Source organism: Hippopotamus amphibius, chromosome 3 (genome assembly GCF_030028045.1).
Source record: "Hippopotamus amphibius kiboko isolate mHipAmp2 chromosome 3, mHipAmp2.hap2, whole genome shotgun sequence".
NCBI classification, from domain to species: domain Eukaryota; kingdom Metazoa; phylum Chordata; class Mammalia; order Artiodactyla; family Hippopotamidae; genus Hippopotamus; species Hippopotamus amphibius.
Window position 1 is genome coordinate 161,767,076 of NC_080188.1, and position 25,165 is coordinate 161,792,240.

Consider the following 25,165-nt stretch of genomic DNA (forward strand, 5'->3'; position numbering starts at 1 on the left):
ATTATGTAAGTGTGTCTAATTGGGTAAGTGCAGTTATAATTGGAGAAAGGTAAAAAAAAAGGTATTTCATGTTCTGGCTATAAGAGTTGAACTTGGTAAGAGACTTCTAAGGGGGTGGGTGGGTGAGGTGTTGATCATAGTTTCTAGTGACATTGGGAGTAGAGGAGAAATTAGTCACAGGGAGGACCAGGAATCTCTAGTATCATGGATAGATCGGAATCTTTGGTGACAAATCCAGCAGTCTGAGATGTTACTCTGCTTAGCATTGGGCTGGGAGATATGGAAATGTTTTTCCATGCTAATTCCAGAGTAAATGAAAGAAAGAAAAGAATAAAGGGTTTCATATTTTGTTAAATATGAAGTCTTGATCCAGCATCATGGGCAGAAGCAATCTACCTCGATGTCAGCTACTTCTCTTCCTTGACAATTTGATTCAGAGGTCTCTAGTGTTATATAGGACCAGATGTCAGGTGGAGCCTTCTTCAGCTATGAGACATATATCCAAGGCTCAAGTCCCTGAAGTTTGACTGCCATCTGGGCAGGGGCGAGAACCTGGTTATAGTCCCTTGCAAGGAAATTGAAGGGCAGCCTTTGTTTTTAGTGATTTTAAATTAGAACGGTGGGAGAAAATTAGAAATGTTAGTTTGGAGAGTTGTAGCCAGATATTTGAGAAAACTAGAAGAATTTAGAATCTAGTTCAGTTTATAGGTGTATAACAGAACCTCAAAGACAGTTAACAGGGTTAGACTCTAAAATAGACAAAGGTGCAAACATAATTTTTCTCCCTGCAATTATCCCCGCTATTCTTTTTTTAAGGATAATTACAGTAAATCTACTTAGTTGGCATTAGACTTGGCCTGATTATTTACGTAAGTGCAGCAAGAATAGTGATTGTGTAAGTTCTTTTTGAGACTGCTTTGGTGGAACTTTTCATAAGGGATCTCAAATTGAACTCTTAAAAGCCTTTGAGGCTAGGAAGCCAATCTGAAGGTCATCACTAGATTTTACCTGCAATACCTACAGTTTGAGTGAAGTCCTCTCTTTTCAAGATTCCTGGGCCTGCCAGGAAGTGTAACCTTCCATACTCATCTGGAAAGGCTGACAGTAACCCGGTAAGTAAGGCGCCAGGCCAGTTTTTCCAAACAGTTCCTTAAAGCTGTCTGGTCATATCTGAGTCTGTACACATTTCTCTCAAATGTGGCATTCTAGTTAAAGCCTTGGTAATATAGCTGGTGTTTCCAGTTGTGTTCTGTTACAATGAGAACAGATTCTTATTGAACTTATGCAAATAGTGAACTTTATTGCCATGAAAAGAATACTCAAGAGTTTCTGAATTTTGGTGGGATGAAGTAGGGAGAAAAAGTAAATATTCCACTTTAATTCACAAATGTACATTACCAAATTGCGGTTAGCTTTAAGAGGTAAAAGGATTTCCTTAAACTTAGAAAAACAAAATGCAAAAGAACCAGTAATGTTTTAAACAAAAAAAATCATAAAAAATTATATTCATCTTCATCAGTTCATTCAGTCCTATGTAATTAGTTCTTTTTTTTCCTTTTTTTTAAAATTAATTTTATTGGAGTATAGTTGCTTTAGAGTATAATTAGTTCTTGATCTTCATCTTTTGTTAGCAGTTTTATGAATCCAGTTTTTCCTTATAGTTCTAGAAATTCTTATCCAGTTGGTGTTATGATCTGAAAGTTACCAGAAACTTGAATCCTAGAGTACTTGTCCGAATCCTTTCTAGAAATTTCTCTGAAGAAACGCTTTTGTAGGAATACTTTAGCAAAAGCATCCGAGTAAAACAATAACTGTGTGTAAATGTTAAAAGATTTAAAATGCCCATGGTTAAAGATCTGATTAGAGTTCATTACAGCACAGTTGACAAGGAAATTTGGTTATTTCTGTGACACACAGCACTCCAAGACAGTAATCAGAATTATGACTGATAATATCATATTGTTGTATTATTACTGTTATAAATGTATCATTATATGAATTATAATGTATTATTACAACATTATCAGATACTAACATACATCAGATTTCTAGAAACTTCATACAATTTTTAGAATACTAATATACCTATACAAATACAACATAAAGAAGGCTTAGTATTTTTATTTCTCAGTGCTTCAAATGTAATTTAACATATCAAATAAATCTAAGTTTAACATCTGTCTTTTTAAGAGAAGAGAGAACAAATCTTTTGAGATATGCCAGGGACTCTCTGGAAAAATCCCAAAGTTAGTTTGAGGTCAAAAAGACTTACTTTACAATTTGATTTTTGGGATGTTTGTAAAAAACAACAAACGGTTTAAAAACACTTGGTCAATAGGGTCATAGGACACTGCAAAACGATACTTACATATTTAACCAAAGTGGCAAAGACTTTACAGGCAAATATAAATTACATAATTCCCTGTGTGCGAAACTTAACTCTTTTAATATTGAGAGGACTAAGTTTAAGAAATCAAAGACCTAGTAAAGACAACAGGGAACATAGGTGATTATTTTGACAAGACCCAAGATCTTTGTGTTTCTCACCTCCTCCCTGGCAGATTGTTCAGAAGGTAAAGAAAAACCCTTTATAATTTCTTACCATCAAAAGCAGACCAGTAGACCAAAAAAACTTTGTCCATTTTAACAGGGAGAAAGTCAAATTCTAATCTTACAGCAGCTTACTTTTGATATTAAAACTCAATCAAATTCATTCCAATCTTAGCCAGTCTTGATCACACATAAAATTCCTTTTCCTTATTATTTCTAGTAGTTTTAATTACCTATACAAGAATTTCTTTAACGCTTAGAAACCTTTAATTTCTAATGAAAACTGGGAAGTAAGCAATTATGAGCTTTGTACGTTAGCATTCTGTGGATTGGCAGATTCATAAATACTTTTTATAATTTCTAGAAATGTGTTTTCTCATAGACATTTTCTCAGTGTGGCATAAAACATGGTTATTAATAGACCCGAATGTCTTTAACTTCTCTGTAAAAAGAAGCAAACATTAGATAGACCTATGTTCAGTAGTTAATGTTTCAGTACTTTACCTTGTTTGGTAAACTATAATTTAGTTTAACAAAATTTCAGGTTACCAAAAAGATTTGGAGAAACTATTGGAAAGTTCACCTAAAATTTTTTTATCCTACTTACATCTATTTCATTTACTTGTTTTTAACAATTATCTTTAGACTGCCCACAGAAACTTCATGAGACGTTAGACAGTGTCAGTCTTCATCCCAAGCCATTTTTCTTGCTGACAGATTTTGTAAGAGATAACATGAACTTATTTGATCTTTAGTTAGCCTTGGTTGAATAAAAGATGTATATCAATTGATAACTTTAAAGATGTGTCTGTTTTAATTGTCAACAAACTTAAAATGAGCTTTTATTTACTAAAGGTTATTTCAGATTGTGTGTACCTCAAAAGCATTTGGGTTAATTTTTTCTTATTTTTTAAGAATTTTATGAAAACGTGATTTATGTAAGCGCTTAATTTTTTATAAGCCAATTAAGTAGAGCTCTTCTATAAGTTAATTTTGGCAATACTATCCAGAGGTAGAAAATATACCTATAACACATGTATATAGGCACATGTGAACATATAGATAGATGCGAACAGGGACGTGATAGCTTCTGTACACTTAAGATTTCTCAATTGCTCCAATTCCAAGTGACCTACCCCCTGTTCCTCCCCCCCCCCCTTTTTTTTTACTGATAAGAATTACCTCTGAAGTTTGTACTTTAATATTTACATCTCAAAGGTGCAAGAAAAGAATGCAAGTTACAAGTCTTTTAAAATAAATAGAGGAGGTTTTGGGATTGGAAAAAAGAATAGGTGAATTTGTGCTGCCTCTAGAGCTGCATTTCTAGTTTTGCAAAGATTTGTAAAATAAGGACAGTTGCTCTCAATTACTCAAGGAATTGGGTTGTTACTTAAATGACATCATAAGTTTGTCCACCCATAAGTCCTTTTATAAGGGCTTTAGAAAGTTTTTCTTTCCTACTTGGTATGTTATTTTAGTTTAGGGGAGAAAGCCTTAAAAAACAGTTCTTACCAAACTCTGCATATCAGCTTCCAGTTTGGCCAACTTTTGACCACAGAGCTACTTTAAAAAAAAAAAAAAAAAAAGTCAGTTTTCAGCTTGAATAAACAGTAAATATTTCTGGCAAATTGAACTACTCCTTGGACTTAAGAGGCATCCCCTAATTGGATGCAAAATATATTTCATTTTTCTCTTTATTGGGTACTATAGACAGAGATCCAGGAGAATTGGCTCTGGTAATAATTTTCACCCTTAGTTGGCTTCTGCCAGTTTTTCCAGGATCCCACCTGCAGGTTATGAATAGGGTTTAAGTGGAGAGTGTATTTCTGATATTTACCAGAATTTGGCAAGGTTTTAAATTAATTTTTAATTTTAGTTTCCCCTTGGTTGTTTAAGGGAATGATGTAGCAATTTACCAAAAAAATCCTGTCTCATTACCACTGAGAGGGGTCCTTCCAGAGTCCTTCTTTTAAAGGTAGATATGGGGATGCCTGTATGGCCATTAACTTGATGGACTTTTGTTTATGACCATCTAGTCTCTTCAGAGTGGAAAGACAATTCAAACAGAGGGTTACTAGAATGAGTACTCAATAAAGGAAGATAGAGGGGGCAGTAGGAGTTGTGTCTGTCTTATAGTCCTTCCTTTTAGGTACCTCTTGTGTCTTTAATTTTTTATTAGCTTTTTGTAATGAAACTTCCAATGAAGTTCTTTGGCATTTTGAAGCCTTTGGAAGCTTCTGCTTACCAGTTAAATTATCCCATTGTGTTTGTTTAAGTGGGGAACTCTTATTTTAAGTGCACTTCTTAAGTGAATGATTGTCTAATTGGAATGTTCCCCATAATGGCCATTGTAATTCTAGGTTGTTTTTAGTTAAGATTTTGCCATTTTGGGGGTAGATATCTACAGTTTCCAGGATTATAATTGTTAGACACAAAATAAGGAGGTGTGCCCAAAGGGTGTTCTTAGCTCTTTGGATTTTAAGGATCCCATTATTGTTTTTATTTTTTTAGCTAAGCCTTTGGGTCTCTTGGGCCCAAACTAATACCTAAGAGGGGTGTGTCATAGGGTTGGGGATTATGTGGTGTTTTGCAGTGTACCTATGCATGGGAGTTTTCTTAATGTTGGTTGGCAGCTGACTGAATATCAATAACCCATTCTATGACCAGCTTATTGTAACATGGGAGTCTCTAAGTTAGGTGGTGGGTGCTCTAACAGATCTTAAGTGCTCAACCCTTACCCATCAATTTTGAGGCTGTTTTTACTTCTGAGATTCCTATTAGCATTTAGCCTTTATCTGCATAAAATCAGAGAAAAAAATGTGTACCTTAATATATACTGAGTCCTAGTCAAGAAAATGCCCTGTGTGTACCACACCAATTCCCCAGTGTGGGACCTTGGACTGGCGGGAAGGATTGAACCAGCAGATCTCAACAAATGGGGGCTGTAACTGGGGTCCCCACATAAATAGGGAACTGCACATTGTCACTAACAGTTCCTAAGTGGCTCCTGGGGCAGAATTAAGGGTTGTGAGTTCTGCTCAAAAACCTGAGAATGATAAAGCTAGGGGTTTGGGTTCCAGGCAGAACTGTCCACCAGGTCAAGCTGTCTTGCTCAATAAAGGAAAACCAATTCAATCTGGAGCTTGATGCAAAGAGAAAGCAGCTCAGAATTGAGAGAAACTTACTCTGGTCCCTGAAAATAGCAAGAAGGACAGTGAATGCAAAAAGGGGTTCACAGATAGCACACCTGTCTCTCTTGTCCTCAAATGCCGTCAGAAGTTTGTTCGTTTTGGATCCTGACCGCTGACACCATATCTGTTAAAAGACAAAATCCAGCTGAGTAAATCTGAAGATTTAACTGGCTCTATTAATTGATTCTTGAACCAGGCATCATCCCATCTAGTAAGCAGAAAGGTGCTCCAGGGAGCTACAGAAAAGGAAAGGGTTTGTTGGCTGGTTAACTCTCTGGTGCTGACCAGGTAATTCCAGACTGACTGGTTAAGATTCCAGTCCTGGGGAAGGTTGAAACTGCAGTTAAGTTAGGTATTAAGTCTTAGTTTGGTGACATGGACTTAGCACAGGTGGCTCCATTTTTGGCTGTTTCTTTCTTTAATGGCAGAAAAACTGCTAAACAACATTGAAAGCAGTTATACTTGAGGCAGTGCCTGGGCATGATTGTTATTATGACTGTTGCTTTTACCATTCTTCGATGACTCTTTGAACTTCTAAGGTTCACAGTTTCTTAGTTTAGGAAAAAACGTTAATAGGGAGTTGGTTAAATGCACATGGGAAGCAGATTCCCTGACCAATGGGTTTGTGTTATTCATAGAAAGGCTGATGGCTCCAGATTTGTGGGTGGTATGTAGAACCATAAATTACAGTTCTTCTCAAGGTTGCCTTTTGTTGTCAGAACACTTAGCATAAGTCAGAAATGGTAGGCTTCACCTGAAAAGAACAAAAAACCCGTTAAATATAATAAATCAGCACTTAAAACTAACTACCAAGGCCATCTCAGACACGTTCTTTTATGTGACTGAAGTTGTTTAAAAAAAACGAAAAAAAAAAAAAGGAAGCACCAACAAACAAAAACTTATTTCAGCATACCCAGGTTGATTGGGGTGTTCTTTCCAATGTGATAAATCTGAATGAAAACCAAGCATGCCTGACCAAGAGTAAAGTGGCATAGGGCCTATTGGAGAATGTGGAGCAGAGGAGAGGAGATAAGAGTATAAGATGTGACTAAGTAGAGGCTTATATGGGGGTTAAATTCTGTGCATGTGGAGACAATCAAGTATGGTCAAAATATTCTTGAAAATCCCTTAAATTTCCCATAAAGTACAAATGTAGACATAGTAGCTTTCAAGAAGTCTAGCATGGCCAGTTCTTCCTTTAACATTGCTTTTCTTTTGTTGAATCAATGATGAGGCATTAGCTATATTCTTTTTGGTGTCTAAGGGTAGAATAACGGAAGTAGAAGAATTAATTTTTTTAAAAAAATCTACTTATTTATTTACTTGTTTATTTATTTATTTATTGGCTGCTTTGGGTCTTTGTTGCTGCGTGAGGGCTTTCTCTACTTGCGGTAAGTGGGGGCTACTCTTCATTGTGGTGCTTGGGCTCCTCGTTGCAGTGGCTCCTCTTTGTTGCAGAGGCTTTAGACATGTGGACTTCAGTAGTTGTGGCACACGGGCTCAATAGTTGTGGCTTGCAGGCTCTAGAGTACAGGCTCAGTAGTTGTGGCACACGGGCTTAGTTGCTCCACACCATGTGGGATCTTCCTGGAGCAAGGATCAAACCCATGTCCCCTGCATTGGCAGGTGGATTCTTAACCACTGCGCCACCAGGGAAGTCCCAAGAATTAACTTCTTATTCTGGTTCTTGAAACTGATTTTCATTATTTCTGTGAATAAAAATGCCTTTTTGTTTTTTTATGGGCAAATGAGGAAGGACCTTTATTTTCCAAAGAAGTCCTTGGGTGACAAAGATGTTTGAGAGCCCAGTTTTTCTGAGAGGCCCATTTTCTTTTACATGGTGGGAAATTTATACCTCTTCATAGCTCTGTTTTTGCTGTGTGCTTGTCTGTCTTCTTCAGTCTCTTTCCTTCTCTCTGATTCTGTCTTGTCTGATAGGCTCCTGCCTCAACTCCTTACATTTATTTTCTCTTCATCTTTGTTCCCGTATTCGCTTGTACTTGTCCTGTGCTCTGTATGTTTCTTGTTCTATTCAGTAACAGTAGAATAATCTCATTCAAAGTCAGTTACCTGAAGTGTGGTAGCATAAGACCTGGTTTAGGTTTAGGCTCTTATATTAACTTTGTGACTGAGAAAGGCATTTCACATCCCTGAGCCTCAATTTCCTTAGTTATAAAAGGAAGGTAGTATGTTAAATGAATTTGATATAGTGAAGGAGTACCAAATGGTGGTGGCCTCTTGGGTGAATTAGAATTTCACAATTCTATTATCTATAGATTGTGCTGTCTATAATAACTTCTCTTTGTAAATTGAGTCAGAGTTGGTGCTCTGAGAAATGCTGGATAGGCAGTCCAGTGGTTCTAAAATTTTCAATGACAACTTTGTAATTTCTCCTCATTTCTGTTCAGCCACACTCTCTTCTTTCATGAATCACAATCTGTAATTACCCTAATTCTATCCTCTCTCTTAATCTGAGGTAAAGAAATAGAGGTTGACACAATATATATGACATCTTTTATGGTACACCAGAGCTTTTTGACATAAGGTTAGTAAATAAATAATGGAAGCAGTTTTTCTCTTTTGAATGCCAAAGTACAGTGGAAATTCTTGTTCTATCTGAATGATTAACAGAAATGTAGAGAATGTATTGAAGATATTGGTTTATCTTTAGGTAAAGTGTTAAATGTGTATCCATTTTTAAAAGCAATTATTAAGTGTCTAACTAGATATATTACTGAAGAAATAACAGCCACTTGACCTAGTATGGAATTAAAAGTTGAATTCCAGGTAACCTAGTTTTATTGAAAAATAATCATTATATGCTGCATGTGTGCCTTAAAATGAAGATTAAGAAATTAAGAAGGTTAGGGTAAAAAATTTTGATCAAATTTTGACTGTTTAAAGTCACATTTATAAATAATTTGATTAACTGGAATTATTCTGGAAATCGATAGGTTAATCTTTTCTTTCTGGTACTCACACACCTCAGTACATATCCTGCAGCAGAAATCTGCAAGAGGTGGTTTTCATCCTTGGCTACTGCTATTGATCAGCAGTGCTTGTGACCTACTTTTAAGGGGCTGATAAGGAAGGAGTCATAGTATGTATATTTAAGGTTACATTTAAAAAGCCTTCCAGTATTTCCATCACTTCGTTGTTGTTTCCATGGAAGCGGAACCACTATCATCAGCAGGAGTCCATTTCAACTGCTGGCTTCCGGTTCTTGTTTCTCTGTTACCATGGTGACTGCCTAGAAAGCAACAGAAATACCAAAAGTTTTAAAAGCAGTAATTTGATTACAGAATATGGTTTTAACTCTAGCTTTAATTAGGTGTTTTATAATCTTGACATTTTTGAATTTCAAGTTACTTTGCGGGGCAAGTTGATTTTTTTGGAAAAAGAAAAGTTTGAAGTTTTATTAAAGCTTAATTACACTGAATTAAAAACAAAAACCTAAATTGCCGTAGTTTAGACTTGAGCCTAAGATGAACCAGTAATTCTAAATGAGGATTTAAATGAGGGCCTAAAAGGTATAACCTGCAATGAGAAGAGCGAATGATAATGGGAATAGCAGTTGGAGTCCATGAGCAATAAGCTCAAAACTAAGGACTAGTAGTGTGTAGAAATAGCGAGTGCTTCTTATTTATGTGGCATATTTTATCTTCAAAATACATTAGAGTTACTTAGGTGATTTTCACAGATTATATCCATTTTTCAACCGAGAAAAAATAAAAACCTTGGGTTTATAGGCTAAGTAAATTTTAAGGACAGAGGCAGGAAGCATACTGACTTACAATTCCGTCTCCTTTCCTTTTTGAGTAATAATTCACAAATATAACTGGTCTTGGTGAGGGATGGGAATCTCTGTTGCTTTTTAACTGTGAAACAATCTATATCTCTTAACTCTCCATCTCCTCAAACCTCAAATAAAAGGTCAGCCTAAAGCTAAACCAGGTCTTATGCTACCACACTTCAGGTTACTGAATTTGATTTACATGTGACAAAATCCACTACCGTAGGCAAAGAATGGCAAGATTGTAGGTTCAGCTAAAATCAGGGACCCCAGTCCCACTAGGGTTCCCTTTTTTTGTCTCTCATATTTTCATCTCTCTGTCAAGCTCCTTCTTGCCGATTGGTTTTTTTGGTTTGGCAGAAACTCTGGCTCCTGACAGTTCCCGCTCATCTTACTTCCAGCATCAGTAACACAGAAGGACTGAGTGGTCCAGTTTGTATTGGCACAACTTCTCGCTTCTCCCAACTGTGGCCAAGGGGGTGGGGTTCTATGATTGGCCCTGCTGTGACAGGAAGGCTCACCCTTGGCTAACAAGTAGTGACTAGAGGGGCTGAGATCTAAAATAAGGTAGCAGCTTTCATTCAAACCATGTTGCTAAGGGTTGGTAGTGGTTGGGGGGAGAGGTGGAGGAGTATGAAGGGAAGGAGAAAGGGGCATTTCCCAGAAAAAATGGAAGATATTGTTCTAGGCAGAAATAAGGAGAGGTGTTTCCACCTATAGTTTTTTGGGGGAAAATATCTGCTTTATTCTAAATCAGTTCACTTCTAATTCAGCACACCAGGTGACATTATTATGTAGGAGTTGGTTTTGAGAGAAAAAACAAGATTGAAAACCTTTACAATTTATTGCTTCCTATAGTACTGGCTGTGTTATACCTTTTATGTATGTTGTCTCCATTAATCTCTATAGTCATTCAAGGTATATGTTTCCATTTTAGAGAATGAGGAAGAGGTTCAGAGAATTGAGATGACTTATGATCGGACACATGACTAACGAGAGGCAGAGCCAGAATTCAGATAACCAGAGTTTCTGGAATGTAATCCCTGGTACTTTCCACTGTGTGATACTTACGTTTTGGTTAACTTCATTCAGAAGATGCATAGGGTGACTTATAAAAACAATACTGTGTATTAAGTGCTTTGATAAAAATGAGTCATGAATAGTGTTGAATATTATTTATGAGAGGAACCTTAGACATCATACAGTACAGTGGTTTCAAACTTTTTGACTTTCAGCCGTAGATTCTTTTCTTCAAATGAAATGTTATAATCGAGTACATAAAGTGGATAAAAGCATTGGATCATCCTGCTCTGGAGAGCAGAGATCCAGAAGTGGATCACCTCCTTTTTGAGATACCAGCCCCCGAGCCGCAGACTGGTATGGGTCCGAGGCCTGGTAGGAACCCGGCCGCACAGGAGGAAGTGAGCTGCGGGGGGCTGAGCGAAGCATCATCTGCTGCCCAGCACTGCTCGCATTACTGCCTGAAACATCTCTCCCCTCTCCCAGTCCGTGGAAAAGTTGTCTTCCTGGAAAGTGGTCCCTGGTGCCAAAAAGGTTGGGGACCGCTGCTTTAGACGTCCTTTAGAGGTCCCTAAGGAAAGGGTATTCAAAGTGGAATACCCTTTCCTTAGGGAAACCAAGACCCAGACAGGGTAAATGACCCTTGTTCACGTTCACATAATTATGTATTACAAGGATTTAAATCACGTTCTTGTTTTCAGTTGTAAGGTGGATGACAATTCGTTATTAATGAATAAATCATGATGCTTACAAAAATCAAAGTGAATTTAGAGTTACCCGAAATAATTTTATTCTCCAGTTTGGTGGTACTTTTACAGCATATCACATCCATGTCACAGTTCGTATTAAACATCTCTTGTATTTAGTCCTATTTGTTGAGTTGGACAACTGTGTACTGTCTGGACTAGGCTAGTCTTTTGTCCGCAGAGCTTTTTACATATTACATTCTTTATATGTTGACTCCTCTTATAAAATATATCAAGTTCTCTATACATATTTAAATAGGAGAGTTTCAGATTTAGGTAAATGAAATTTATCTGGGTGTAAATTTATTTAGACCTTGCTGATATTAGTAACTTTGATGTCTGTTCCAATTTTGATCTCTCTCTCCTTTTCAGTTAGAAATGTGAACAAGTGGTAAATTGGGTAAAAGGAGGTTAATCTTCAGTTTGGATAAAAGAAAGTTTATTTATTTTTCACACGTCCTGACTTTCGTTTTCTCCTTTTAGGAGAGTCAAGCCCTACTCGTCGAGAAGCTGTGAAGAGAAGAACTGCAGAGTATCTCATGCGAGCAGAGAGTCTCTCTAGCCTTTATGTGAAACCTCAACTTGATGATGTATCTCAGGTATGTCTTATGTTTCATTTCATATTTTCTTTAGCCATTTTTGCTGTTTTCTCTCTCAGTTTTACTTCTAACTAGAATGTTTGAGCATTTTGGTGTTTGGAATTTTATCAGTGATTTTCTTACAAATTATCGGTGGGAAGAAACGCATTAAAGCAAACCACCAAAACTGGAATAAAATGGGACTCACTTTCTACTTCTCTTTCTTGGCCCTTTTGTTCTTTATTCCACCCCTAACATCCCTGTGTGTAGAATGACAATAATTTATACTGAATTTTATTTGAAAAAATTTTTAAGTTAAATTATGATTCTTATACCATTCCTGTACAGTGTATTGATTCATACTAAATTAATTATTTAAGTTCTATAAGTAGCAGCTATAGATTACATAGGATTATAAAGGCATAATTCTAACAGATATTTAGATTATTTTGGGGCTACCCCTACTCTTGTCTAGAAAGCAGATGAATGCTTAAGACGTTTGAAACATTGTGGTGTATCATTATTGTTTTTATGTTATGTCCATTTGGATTTGACAAATTTCTGGGAGAAATTTTTTAGTTTTGTTTTTTTTCTATATGTTAAACTAAGTTTTTCCCTCCCTCTGGTGCAATGGAAGAGGTATATCTTCTAGAGGTGGGAGAAAGTGTTTATTTTCATGTTTGTTTATTTATTTATATTTATTGGCTGTGCTGGGTCTTCGTTGCTGCACGTGGACTTTCTGTGGTTGCAGAGAGTGGGGGCTACTCTTCGTTGTGGTGTGTGGGCTTCTTATTGCAGTGGCTTCTCTTATTGTAGAGCATGGCCTCTAGGTGGGTGGGCTTCAGTAGTTGCTGTGCACAGGCTTAGTTGCTTTGCGGCATGTGGGATCTTCCCGGACTAGGTATTGAACTGGTGTCCACTGCATTGGCGGGCGGATTCTTAACCACTACGCCACCAGGGAAGCCCCAGTGTTTATTTTCTTAATTGATCTAAGAGGCAGGCAGGCAGGCTTGTTCACGTCTCAATTCTGTCCCTTGGAGCCATGGAAGATTGAACAAGATACATAACTTCACCTCTTAGCTTCAGTTTCTACATCTGGATAATGAGGATAATAGTAATTCCTTGCTAGGTTGTTGTTAGGATTAAATGAGTTTTAAAAAAATCCCTCATGTGGACGTGTGCGTGCGCACACTTGTAAGCAATCAAGTGCCTATCTCATAAAAAGACCAGCCTATAAGCCAAGCTAAGACTAGCTTAATAAGTGTTAGCCCTGTTTTTCATTTCCCCTCTTATATTGCTTTATACCTTTTCCCACATTTTAAAATGTTTTTTATACTTTTGGAAAATTATAAAATATCTCAATTTTCTAGTTTACAAATAGCCCATTATTTAATCTTGATTCATTGGACGACTAAAACTTTTTTTTGCTGCTTTTCTAAGCCCTTTTCATTTTCTGTGTGACCTTTTAAAACATACAGTTATCAGAACTGTATTTATTAGTGTAAAAATTTTCGTTGTTAAGTATTTGGCGATTCTATTTAAACAAAAACGGTATTCCAACTTGGAAGTAACATACTTACGTTACTTGTTCTAACATGATGAATATGTTTAAGTAGAATATCTGCTGACTCATTTTCAGATTGTTAGTTATTGTGACTCTCTGTATTCTGTTTGCTAATCTTTTCCTGTTTTCTATCATTGTTTCAATTATATTGTTTCCTTTAATGCTTCACTATTGAATTTTATCGTTTTAATTTTTAATGTTAAAATATTTATTTTTATTGAGGTATAATTGACTTACAATATTATATTAGTTTTAGGTGTACAACATAGTGATTCAATATTTTTATACATTACAAAATGATCACCATGATAAATCTAGTTCCCATCTGTTACCATATAAAGTTTATTACAATACTGTTGACTGTATTCTTTATATTGACTTATTTACTTTATAACTGGAAGTTTGTACCTCTTAATCTCCCTCACCTATTTCACTCACACCCCGTACCCCCTCTGGCAACCACCAGTCTGTTCTCTGTATCTCTGAGTCTGTTTCTGTTTTGTTATGTTTATTCATTTGTTTTGTTTTTTAGATTTCCACATATAAGTGAAATCATACGATATTTGTCTTTCCCTGTCTGACTTATTTCACTTAGCCTAATATCTTCTAGGTCCATTCCTATTGTCGCAAATGGCAGGATTGAAATTTATCTTTTTTAAATGGAATATTTATCTAAAGATTACTTTGAATCCGATTCTTATTTTCTGTGGAGTTGGCAACCTGCCCTGTATGCTCTCCTGATGTGTATATTCTGCATCCATTTTTGGGGATATTGATCAAGTATTAAATAGGATAGGGCTCTATGAACTCACTTGTTTTACTAAATCTATCTTGTATGTAAATACAATTGATCCTTGAACAACATGGGTTTGAACAGTGTGGGTCCACTTACACGTGGATTTTTTTCAGTAGTAAATACTGCGGAACTATGTGATCTGAATTTGGTTGAGTCTAGATGGAATTGTGGATACAGAGGGCTGACTGTAAGTTATATTAGGATTTTCAACTGTGGGGAGGGTTGACAGCCCAACTCCTGTGTTATTCAAAGGATAACTGTATTCTAAAAGTTTTAGGGAGTCAAAATTAGCAGTATTCTGTTCTTTCTATTAATATTAACTTTGAACGTTCTAATTATACTTACTCATTCAAACTCTCTGTTTATGCATCCCGTTACAGTTTCCCATGATCACTTCTATGGAGCAATGACTTATTAGGCAAATAAATAGATAAAGCCTGTTGTATAGCTTCTGACTTGGAGAAAGGAACCATGAAGTATATCAGTCAGAATTTTCCTTCAAGCATAGCTTCAAATGAAAATAAAACAAAAGAGATACGGTATAGGAAAGCTGATTGTATTAAATCTATATAAATCCACTAAGCATCTGTTAAGACTCTGTGTGTATACAGTATCAAACTATATATGTGTTGGGATTAATAAAAGATATGACACAGGTTTGCTCTTGCAAACCTTAAAGCATAATTGAACACCCAAAATATGTGCATAATTGAGGTAGCAGAAGTTAGAGAGGATTGTAAGAGCCATGTAGAATAATGGAAACTTGTATCAGGAAGGGTTAAAAAAGAGGTACCTAGTGAATCAAATTTGATATGCTAGGATATTTTTTTCAGTTCTTAGGCAAGGAGGTTAGAGTTTTTCTTGATAGAGCAAGATGTTTTTCTTTTCGGATAAGAATTTGCTTTTTATTTTCAATTTTGTATTTTACTCTATTAAACCTGGCCCTTATTTAGGTCAGAGACATGCTTGATAATTTTTTATCTGTAATTTAACTTAAATGTCTTCTAGAGGTTCTTTCATTAGCTTGGTGAATTTATTATTTCTCTTCTTTAACCGTCTTTGGGCAAAAGTTTCAACCAACACAATGAGAGAATGGTATAAATGATTTTTAGCAAATCTTAAATTCTGTGCAGAGCAGATAGTATTTCTGTCTTGAATACATGCGCAGCTATTTCTTTCTAGCCTGGTTAATTAAGAAAATGAAGGAATCCTCCTTTTTGGGTTTGAAATTTTTTTTGTTGATTACTGTTTTTCCCTTTGGTGCAGTCTAGGTCGTGACTCACTTTACCTGAGTTTTCTGTGGTGGTTTAGGCTTTTGCTTTATTGAATTTATTTGATACTCTTATGTGGTAAATTAAGAAGTTCCGAATTTCCAGTCGTTGGTGATAGTGTCCTTTTCACAAAATGGACAGAAAGGAGCAAAAGCACTCTCCTACTCTTTCTTCGTTCATTACTGAAAGCTCGGAGGAAACTTAAGGAGCAAATCTCTGAAAAAAAGGAAATGAGCTTTATTTGGGCTAAAGGTGCAGTTTTAACTAAAGGAGATGGATTTCTTTTCCTTTTTCCTTTTTTCCTTTTAAATTGTACATGGCTTTGAATGGTTTAAGAATTGGTATTAGAGGGGATTTCCCTGGAAAAGACTTGAAATAGCTTATTTGCTATTTTTAGCTCTAGGAATTTAAAACTTAATATCAATGAAATTAAGAAAAAGACAGTAAATGGTCTAAATTTAGGACATAAAAGATTGTGTAGTTTTAAAAAATACAAATACATTTTTTTTGTTTGCAGTTGCAGGGTATGAATGAAAATACACTTGGCCCTCTGTACCCAGGGGTTCCACATTTGTGGATTAAACCAACTGCACATTGAAAATATTTGGGGAGAAAAAATTCTAGAAAGTTCTAAAAAACAAAACTTGAATTTACTGCCTGCCGTCAACTATTGGTATAGCATTTACATTGCATTAGGTATTAGAAGTAGTTTAGAGGTGATTTAAAGATTATGGGAGGATGTGTGTAGGATATATGTAAAAACTACACCATTTTATATAAGGGACTTGAGCATCTGTGGATTTTGGTATTCGTGGGGGTCCTGGAACCAATCCCCTGTGTATACTGAGGGACAACTGTAGAATATATGCCTTTTCTGAATATTTTATGGATTTTGAGTATAGTTGCTATAATATTGAAAATATTACTCTGTTGTGCATTTTGTGTGCTGGTATTATTGGTATTTCTCAATTCTTCTTTAGCAAAGATTTTAAAATGAGTGTTGTGTCACCCCTGGTGAGACATGGGCGAAAGCAAAGGTGGTAGTCAGGCATATTCCAAGTCAGCAATAGGATATGCAGTAAAGAGTCATGCTTGAAATGTGCTCTGAGAGAGACTTATTTAGGAAACTGAGTATTGAGGGTTAATAGGTTGCCAATGAAAGTCTTGGCAAAGCCAAAAATCTACAGATGAAGCCAAGTTCATAAACTAGTGTAGTTAGCAGAGTGTGGATTCTTGATACATTCTTTGTAGAACTCTCCTTTTGTCCTTGCTTGCTTATTCCCTCCCAAATAATGCTGACTTACTCTCAGGTTATTTAAGGACGAGTAGCTAACCCTACTCCACGTGTGGTTGGTGGACCAGCGGCACCAGCATTACCTGGTAGCTTCTCGGAAATACAGACTCTTAGGCTCCACCACAGAATGACTGCATCTGAACCTCCATTTTTACAAGGTCCTCAGGTGATGTGCGTGCACGTTAGTTTGGAAAGTACCTCACTAACAGATTGGTAAGACTTGAGATAGATCTCATTGAGAAAAGGGAATAATACCAAGTGAAAAAGACCCTGGGCAGGATAAACAACAACTTAAAAAATACCCCAAATGACAACAAAGGTAAGCTTCACCTAGCCATTTAGATAGTGTTGAACAGGAATAGTAAGTAGGCTTTACTAGTGTGCTAACTCTAGTCCACTGGTAGTGGCTGCCAAGAGCACTGATTGCAAGACAGAGTGTGGTACTAACAGAGTCTGCCATGGGCTTGAGCAGTTGAGTGATACATACTTGGATCTTTGGTTTTGAAGGCTGTTGGATTATCATATATTCTTACCTCTCTCCCCTCCTCACCCCCTGTATTAAGTTTTGAATTCCTTGCTTCTCTAGGAATCTTCTGATATAGTTAGCTAATACAAGTAAGTGAAATTTTTACTTTTTTCTTTAAGGAACTCAGCCATATTGCCTAGAAATATTTCCACCCCACCCCGCCCCAATAGCATTGGCTATAGTTTCCCTAAACAATGTTATATTATTTTATAAATAAATTTATAAATTTTATAAATAAATTTATCTTATAAATAAGATTTAATCCCCTCTTATCTATTACCTAGTTTTGTCATCTTAGACAAATTGCTTAACCTTGCTGCTTTTCAGTTTTCTCATCTGAAAAAAAAAAAGGAATGTTGGACTTGATCTCTGTCTCTTTCTGTTCTTAACATTCTGTGGATTTATATTTCCTTTTGCCATCTAAAAAAGGAATAGATCTATAGGGATTCTACCCAATTTAAACACTGCATATCAGAAATATGGGATTTTTTATTGATGATTTTTTTTCATGATCTTTCTTTGTTCGTTTCTCTGATCTTAAACTTTTATAGATGGTTAAAGTAGAAAGAGAACTTGAATGATCACTTTGCCTTTGGTCTTTCCCCCATTACAATTTCACCATTCCTGTCTTTGCAAAAGTAACCTTACTAAATCATCGTTTTCATTGGATTGTTTCTCATGCAAAAACTTGTTTTCTAGACCCTGGAGAACATAGTCCAGACTTTTCTTCCTGGCATTCAAGGCCTGTTAAAGCCAATAAAGCTGACTAACCTTAAAAATATAATTTTATTTTCCTCTGTTCTACAATTTGAACATTTTTTTCCCCACCAGGCGAGGTTTTTTTCCCCAATCCTATGTATAATATCCTTTCCTAACCTAATTCCTACTTAATATTTAAAATCCCCTTTGATTCCACTTCTTTCTGAAACCACAGTTTATCATACATTAACCTAGTGACTTATTGCTGTTGTCTTATGTTTTTAAAAAATATTTTATTGTTATTTAATTTTTCATGTATTTGGCTTATCTCCTCAAGTAAGTTGTAAACTTCCTGAAGCTAGGGACCGTGTCTTTTGATAATTTTTATCCCTTTTAGTCATCATGCACATAGTGGGTACACAGTAATTTAATGAAAGGCGCAGTAGAGATTTTGTGGTTTACTGTCTTTGCTGAAAGCAAAATGATAGCTTTCTTTGGAAACTGAAAGATCCAATGACATCTGTGAATAAGAGGGATAAGTAGGAGATAGGGATGTTGGACGTGTTCGGCCGTATTTTCAAAGACGAATGCAATAGATAAATTATCATTTAAAGTATTCCTTATCCTCCTATAGCTTTTCCTAACCATTCCTTTTACCAAAATCACAAGCAGTTCTTGCCCTTCCTTGGTAATAGAGTAGGGGGAGATGAATTTTTAATTATCAGAATGTGTTGTGTAGCAGAAGGACTGTAAGCAGTAGAGTAAGGAGTTGGGGTCTAGTCTAGGATCTTTCACTGCTGTTTCTGACCGTAAACACGCAGCCATTCTGAACTCCCTTTTATTTATCTGTACAATAGGGATGATGATAATAACTTCTGGTGAGTACTCCACGCAGGCCAGGGTGAGCTATGAAGATGAAATAATATAAAGAGAGAAGAGACTATTTCTGTTAGCTGTCTGTTAAAACACTCTGCTAAATGTTTTTCTATCCTTAAAAATTCCCCTTGGATTTTAAGCTTTTAGGGAGGCAGAGATGTATCTGCGTTTTATGTCATCTAGCTCAGCACCTAATAAAGTGAGATATTAAAAAATAATTTTTTTGGAAGTATATCCTACAAGTAGAACTTAAATAGATTTAAAAAGATTGTTATTATCCTGTCCAGTTGCCACTATCACCAACATTCTCCAGTTGTCTCTTTAAAAAAGTTGTCTTTTTTAAAAAAAATTAAATACTACCTCTTTAGAGATACTGAAGTTAGTATTTGCTTACTAAACCTAAAAACAACAAAAAATTTTTTGAAAGCAATTAAGATTGCTGCTTTTATGAAATTTCACAAAGTGACAGATTTCTCAGTTATTGAAAGACACCTAATTTGTCTATGCAGCCTCCCTCACTTGTTACCCTCCTTCCTTCCTGCTTTGTCTCTTTTCTGCTCTTCCTCTTTGCTTCCAACCAATATGCTAGGCACTGTGAATATAAAGATGAATAAGGCATATTTCCTGTTCTCAAGAAGCTTCTTGTCTAGTGATATTGGGCTGCACTAGGGCTTGAAGTATCAAAAATGTAACTCAGTAACTCTGGTAATCATGACATTTGGTTAACCAGGATATTTATCATCTACTCATGGGGATGATAAATGTTTCCTATATAGTCTAACAGATTTTTGACAACAAAAAGGTCTGCTTTGAGGTTGTAATAAGGCTTTGTGTGTCCTGTCATCCTTTGCAGCATCACCATTTTAATATGAGGATTGATAAAGCATTGCTTTCTGGTTGTAAATGCCAAATGGAGGTGTCTTTGGAGTTTATCTAATGTTTTACTTTACTGGTAGGGAAAAACTAAGACCAGTGGATAGGAAGTTAGGATTATTCTTTTATTGTATGTAGTACTGAAATACCCCTTTTGTATTCACTGATGGTTTTTGGACTCTTTTTCTTGTGGCGAACAGACTAAGTTTTCCACATCACAGATGTTCAAATATTAAAAAAATATTTTCTTTCTTCTGTAAATCATCTCCTTTCCTAGGCTTCAGCAATCTCAGTTCTAATTATTACTGGTTATTATGATAGTTTGTTAATTTTTCACCATTATTGGCAATTCTGGTTGAACTTGAATTTGCCAGTCCCTCTTAACATACATAGTATATATTTATAAAGTAACATTAATGGACTGTAGTTTTATGATGAAAGAAAATGACTTGTGTTCCATCTTTTCCCAAGTTTATCTGTTGTTACCTTGTTTTTTAGTCCCCTCCTTCTAAATTACTCTTGAGCCTTCTGGGGTAAATATAAGGCTGTGATTGATTTTTGGCTCAGTTATCCATTTGTTACAAAGTTTCATTATAGCTGCACAGTTCTGAATTGAATTGTTGCTCTGGAAACTATATCAACTTATTAATTTTTCTTTAAAAAATTTTTGTTTTCAGTGTTACCATGATTTATTTACTTGCAACTTTCTTCTTGCTTTTTCTTTTTGATTTTCTTCATTTTTGATTTTATTATTTTTTTATTTTATATTACAGACAAATAGAAACTTCCTCCTTTCATCTTTCCATTCTCTGATTTATGATAAATTTAGTTCCTTTGGCCTGGCATTTGCTTCAGCAGGCAGTCTTCCTTCAAGTACCTCCCTGATTGATGTATAATCTTTGATATCTTCCATTAGCCTCCAGGATCACTAAGTTCAAGGCCCCCTTGGAACCTAAGGAGCCCTGCCGAGGAGCTGAAGGCCTTCAGAGTCCTTGGGGTGATTGACAAGGTAATTCTTCAGTGTCTCTTCAAGAGTTCAGTCATAAATTGACTGCATGCTGACATTATGTCTTTGAAGCTTTGGATCTTAAGGATATGAAACAAAAGGAGAAAATGACTCAAATGCATCTGTACTTTAAAATAACAAAAGCAGGAGAGAAAAGGCTTTTATCTAAGCAATTCATGTAAGGTCATGCAAAATATATTTGTGTTAAAGGAGAAGGTGCTTATTTGTTGGCATTCAGTCTAGTAAAGGGTTTGGTTTTATAAACCTGTGATAGTTATAAAAACTAGTGAGTCAGTAGTTGTTCAGCATTAACTGGTATAGTAAATCTAGTGGTCAAAAAGAAAAATGGCATTCTGCTAATAACTACCATTTCTTGACTACCTACTATGTATCAAACCACGTGTTGGGCATTTTATATAATATAAACAATGTATTAGTCCTATCCAGCCCTGTTATTTGCATCTTGGTGGAAAAGTGATGTTTAGAACAGTTTAAGTAACTTACTCAGAAATCGCATAGCTTTTTAGGGTAGTACTGTAATTCATATCTAGATCGTTGTGACACCAAAAGCTGTGCTTTTTCCAATACACTAAACCCACTTTTGCACACACATATTTTTATATTTGGAATAAAAGTACTGTGATAACAGAGGTCTCTGCTGTTGAGTTTTCCCAAATTTGGTGACATCTCAGATATGCCAAACATTAACTGGGCCTGTCGGAGAGTTTACAAATGTAATTAAAAAGTCATACACAGTAAGCTTTGTTTTAAATATATTTGGTCAACCCACAACTTTACCTTTTGAAGTGAAAGAAAATGTCTTAATATTAGGTATAACAATTTAATCTTTTTTATGTTAACCATCTTTTGTGAAGCACCTTAGTATTTATTTATAACTTCATGTTCATTGAGTACTTCTTGTGTTCTAAAGTATGTGTGTGATTCCATGCTAAAATTGAACAATATGCAATATATTTCAGGTAATTTGAACAGTAACTAAGAGTTCGAGGTATTTCAAGAGGAACATTAGGTTGGATATTACATGAAGCTGTCAGGATCTTATTAAATTCTTATAAACATTATTTTTCTCAGATAGATTTATTTGACTTAATTTTAAAGTTAAAGAATTCTACGTCCTACTGGACTTTTTGAGCCTGAACTGTTTCCTTAACCATGTTTTTCCTAGCCTTTCCAGTTTAGAGAGTGTTGTATTTGAGAATACAGAGAAGTAAAATAGCAATTAAATAGTTCTTGGATAATGAAAGGTATTTAGATTTCTATGCAAGCAAATATACTTTTTTGATGTACAGTGTCTCCTCCCTCTCTTAGATCTGTTTGTTTTGACAAAGTGTGACCTTTCATTGCTCTGCTCTAATCATGAGTAGGTCACCTTTAAGTCCTGATAACAGCTGTGAGTCTCACACGTTTATCCAAATAAGGATGTTGACAGTGGAGGAATTCCTAAATTCTATGCTGAGGCATAATTCATTACTATCTTTGTTCCATTAACCTGGGGAGTATGTTGGTGTTTAGAAGGGGACATTATTTCTAAGTAGAAATAAGGAAATATGTACTTGGGAATTAATAAGCTTTGCAGATAATCTTTAAGTATTTGTAGCAGTCTGTACTTTGTACAAACATGAATAGGTAGATTTTTTTAAAAATTTGAATTTTTAAAATAAATTTACTTATTTATTTATTTAGGCTGTGTTGGGTCTTCATTGCTGTGCACAGGCTTTCTCTAGTTGTGGTGAGCAGAGGCTGTTCTTTGCTGTACACGAGCTTCTCAGTGTGGTGGCTTCTCTTGTTGCGGAGCACAGGCTCTGGGCACGTAGGCTTCAGTAGTTGTGGCACATGGGCTCAATAGTTGTGGCTCGTGGGCTCTAGAGCACCGGCTCGGTAGTTGTGGCGCACGTGCTTAGTTGCTCTGCCGCATGTGGGATCTTCCTGGACCAGGGATGGAACCCGTATCCCCTGCATTGGCGGGCGGATTCTTAACCACTGCGCAACCTGGGAAGCCCTGAATTGTTTTTTAAAATAAATTCCTTCCTATTGTAATGAGGAATACCTAAAATTTGGGTTTTGGAACTTGAAGTTTGGAAGAGAAATGTTGTATCAATTCAAACAGCTAGAAAATACACTGGATATATTAATCTCACTTGTACTGAACACTCTTTCTCTGATTCTGTTTCATTACAATGTGTTCTTTATGAGTTATTTTGAGTGTTATTATCTAATAACTTAAGAAAATAAAATTTCCCAAGGAATAGAATTTTACAGACTTTTATATACAAAGTAAATAAAGCAGATTTGTTCATTAATATCTAGCCTGTAAGCTCCATGAAGATAAGAACATGTCTTTCTTATTCACCTCTGTATTCTTAGCACCTAGAATCATGTCTGGCACAAGATGAATGCTTAATAAGTATTTGTTGAATGAGTGAAATTGAGACTTAAACAACTTTAAATATATCATATATAGAGTGACACCTGCTGGTATAATGTTAGACTGCTACCTAGTATCATGGTTCCAGACACTCAGATGTCTTTACCCAGAAGGACAGTAATTGCATAGCTGTATCTTGGTCTAGAATTCAGAGGGGTGTAAGTGACTTTCTATTCTTTAATTGGGATTAGAAAATGTTTCATTAATATATATGAATAATATATATATATTATATATATATGGTAAAGAACCTAAGCTCTTGGAATATAAATAAGCTGGTAAGGATTCAGAAGCAAGAATGATAAGGCTAATGAAGACCCTCAAAATCGTATCATACAAAGAAGAGCTGAAAAATGGGGTTAACCTAATGAAAACATGTGGTCTTCATATTTTTGAGGGCTGTACAGGATAGAGTGAATATATAATGTGTTGTTCAGATCTTGAGGGTGAAAGGGGTTGTTAAGTATGCCAGAGCAACAGATGCAAACTAGGATATCTTAGGCAAAATAAGGTATCTGTCTCTCCTGGGACAAAGGCAGTGAGGGAGAAGCCTTTTTTGTTCATATCAGCCAAAGGATACAACTAGAACTAAATGAATATGTACATTTTAAAGTTTTTGGCTAATAATTAGAGATACCTTTCAAGAATTAGGATTGACCAAAGGTGGACTGTATTCCTTCATATCTTGTTTCTTGTCATTAGAAATATTCAAGTAAAGGCTGAAGGATCATTGATGAGGATGCTGTACAAGGAATTCAAGAATTGGGTGAATTTTTATGTTAGATAACTTTTAAAGATTTTTTTTAGCCCTCAGACTAATTTACACACAGTTTTCATGTCGTAATAGTAAGGGAAAGTAGAGATTAGTGGAAATAGAGTACTTAGATAAGAAAGATGGGATTGCTGTTGTTTTCATGTAAGTTTGTGCATGTGTGGGTACAAATTTTTGTGTTTACGTATGTGAGGTGTGACTGTATGGGGTATGTATATGTGTGTGTGTAGAAGGATTGTTTATATATAGATAATTTGCAGTTGAATTAGAAGTCTGGATTGGTAGTTTGCTAAGTGCTGGGAGAGTTTTTGAGAAAGTTCACTGTTACATAACGTATCTATTGAGAGGGTGAAGAATTTATAGTCTAGTAAAACAGTAATGTACTAATGTCAGTTTCCTGGTTTTGATATTGTTCTTTAGCTATATAGGATGTCACCATCAGGAGAAGCTGGGTGAATGGTACACGGGACTCTTATTTTTACAGCTTCTTATGAGTTTTAAAAGGAGTTAAAAAAAAAAAGGCTAGGAGGAACACTGACTTGAACATCTGAGTAAAAATACCAGGATGTGACCCCTTCATGTCCTGGTAACCGGAGAGTTATTCTGCATGTGGTGTGTGTGTGGTGTTTATAAGGTTAACCAGTGAGGATGGTATTGTTGGCTTGCCCAAATACATTGCCACTCCTTGAAAAATAGCTTCAGTAGGATGCTTTATAAGTCACTGTTATGAGATACCACATACTTTGTAAACCTAAAACTATTATTTCAAGTGCCTTGGTGTTTTGTAATTGAGATAGCTTCCCAACTTTATTTGATGCTCGCTAGGTAAAATTCTTGGGTTGGCTTGCAATTGGAAAAAACGTAAGAGTTTCTATTTTGTAGCTAAGATATGATTGAGAAAATTTGTAGAGATTGTTCAAATTGAGTAGATGTTGAGCAACTGGTACTTACTTTCGTAAAGGTTCTTAAGTAATGTCCTCTATGATGATGTGTGGAAAAAGCTGTCTTCTTTGGGAACACAGAAGCATCAGTATTTGGGTACCTATTCATTAAGGGAACATTGAGTTGAACTGAATTAATGGGAATTTATCCTTTATCTAAACAGTGTGGTAAAAATATTACCTAGTATCTTTAATGATATCAAATTACGGGTGTTAGACTTTT

At 35.7% G+C, this 25,165-nt stretch overlaps 1 protein-coding gene across 9 annotated transcripts in view; it reads left to right on the top strand.

The window, feature by feature from the left end:
• RPS6KC1 (ribosomal protein S6 kinase C1) overlaps positions 1 to 25,165 on the top strand; it is a 193,621-nt gene that overhangs the window by 100,958 nt on the left and 67,498 nt on the right. For 6 of the 9 annotated variants that reach the window (XM_057725866.1, XM_057725871.1, XM_057725868.1 and 3 more), the window contains 2 exons: positions 11,784 to 11,899; positions 20,694 to 20,786. In XM_057725866.1, coding sequence (XP_057581849.1) covers positions 11,784 to 11,899; positions 20,694 to 20,786 — 209 coding nt within the window. Of the gene's footprint in view, positions 1 to 11,783; positions 11,900 to 20,693; positions 20,787 to 23,957; positions 23,996 to 25,165 lie in introns of those variants that run through there. The other 3 variants (XM_057725869.1, XM_057725876.1, XM_057725875.1) reach the window with 3 other exon arrangements.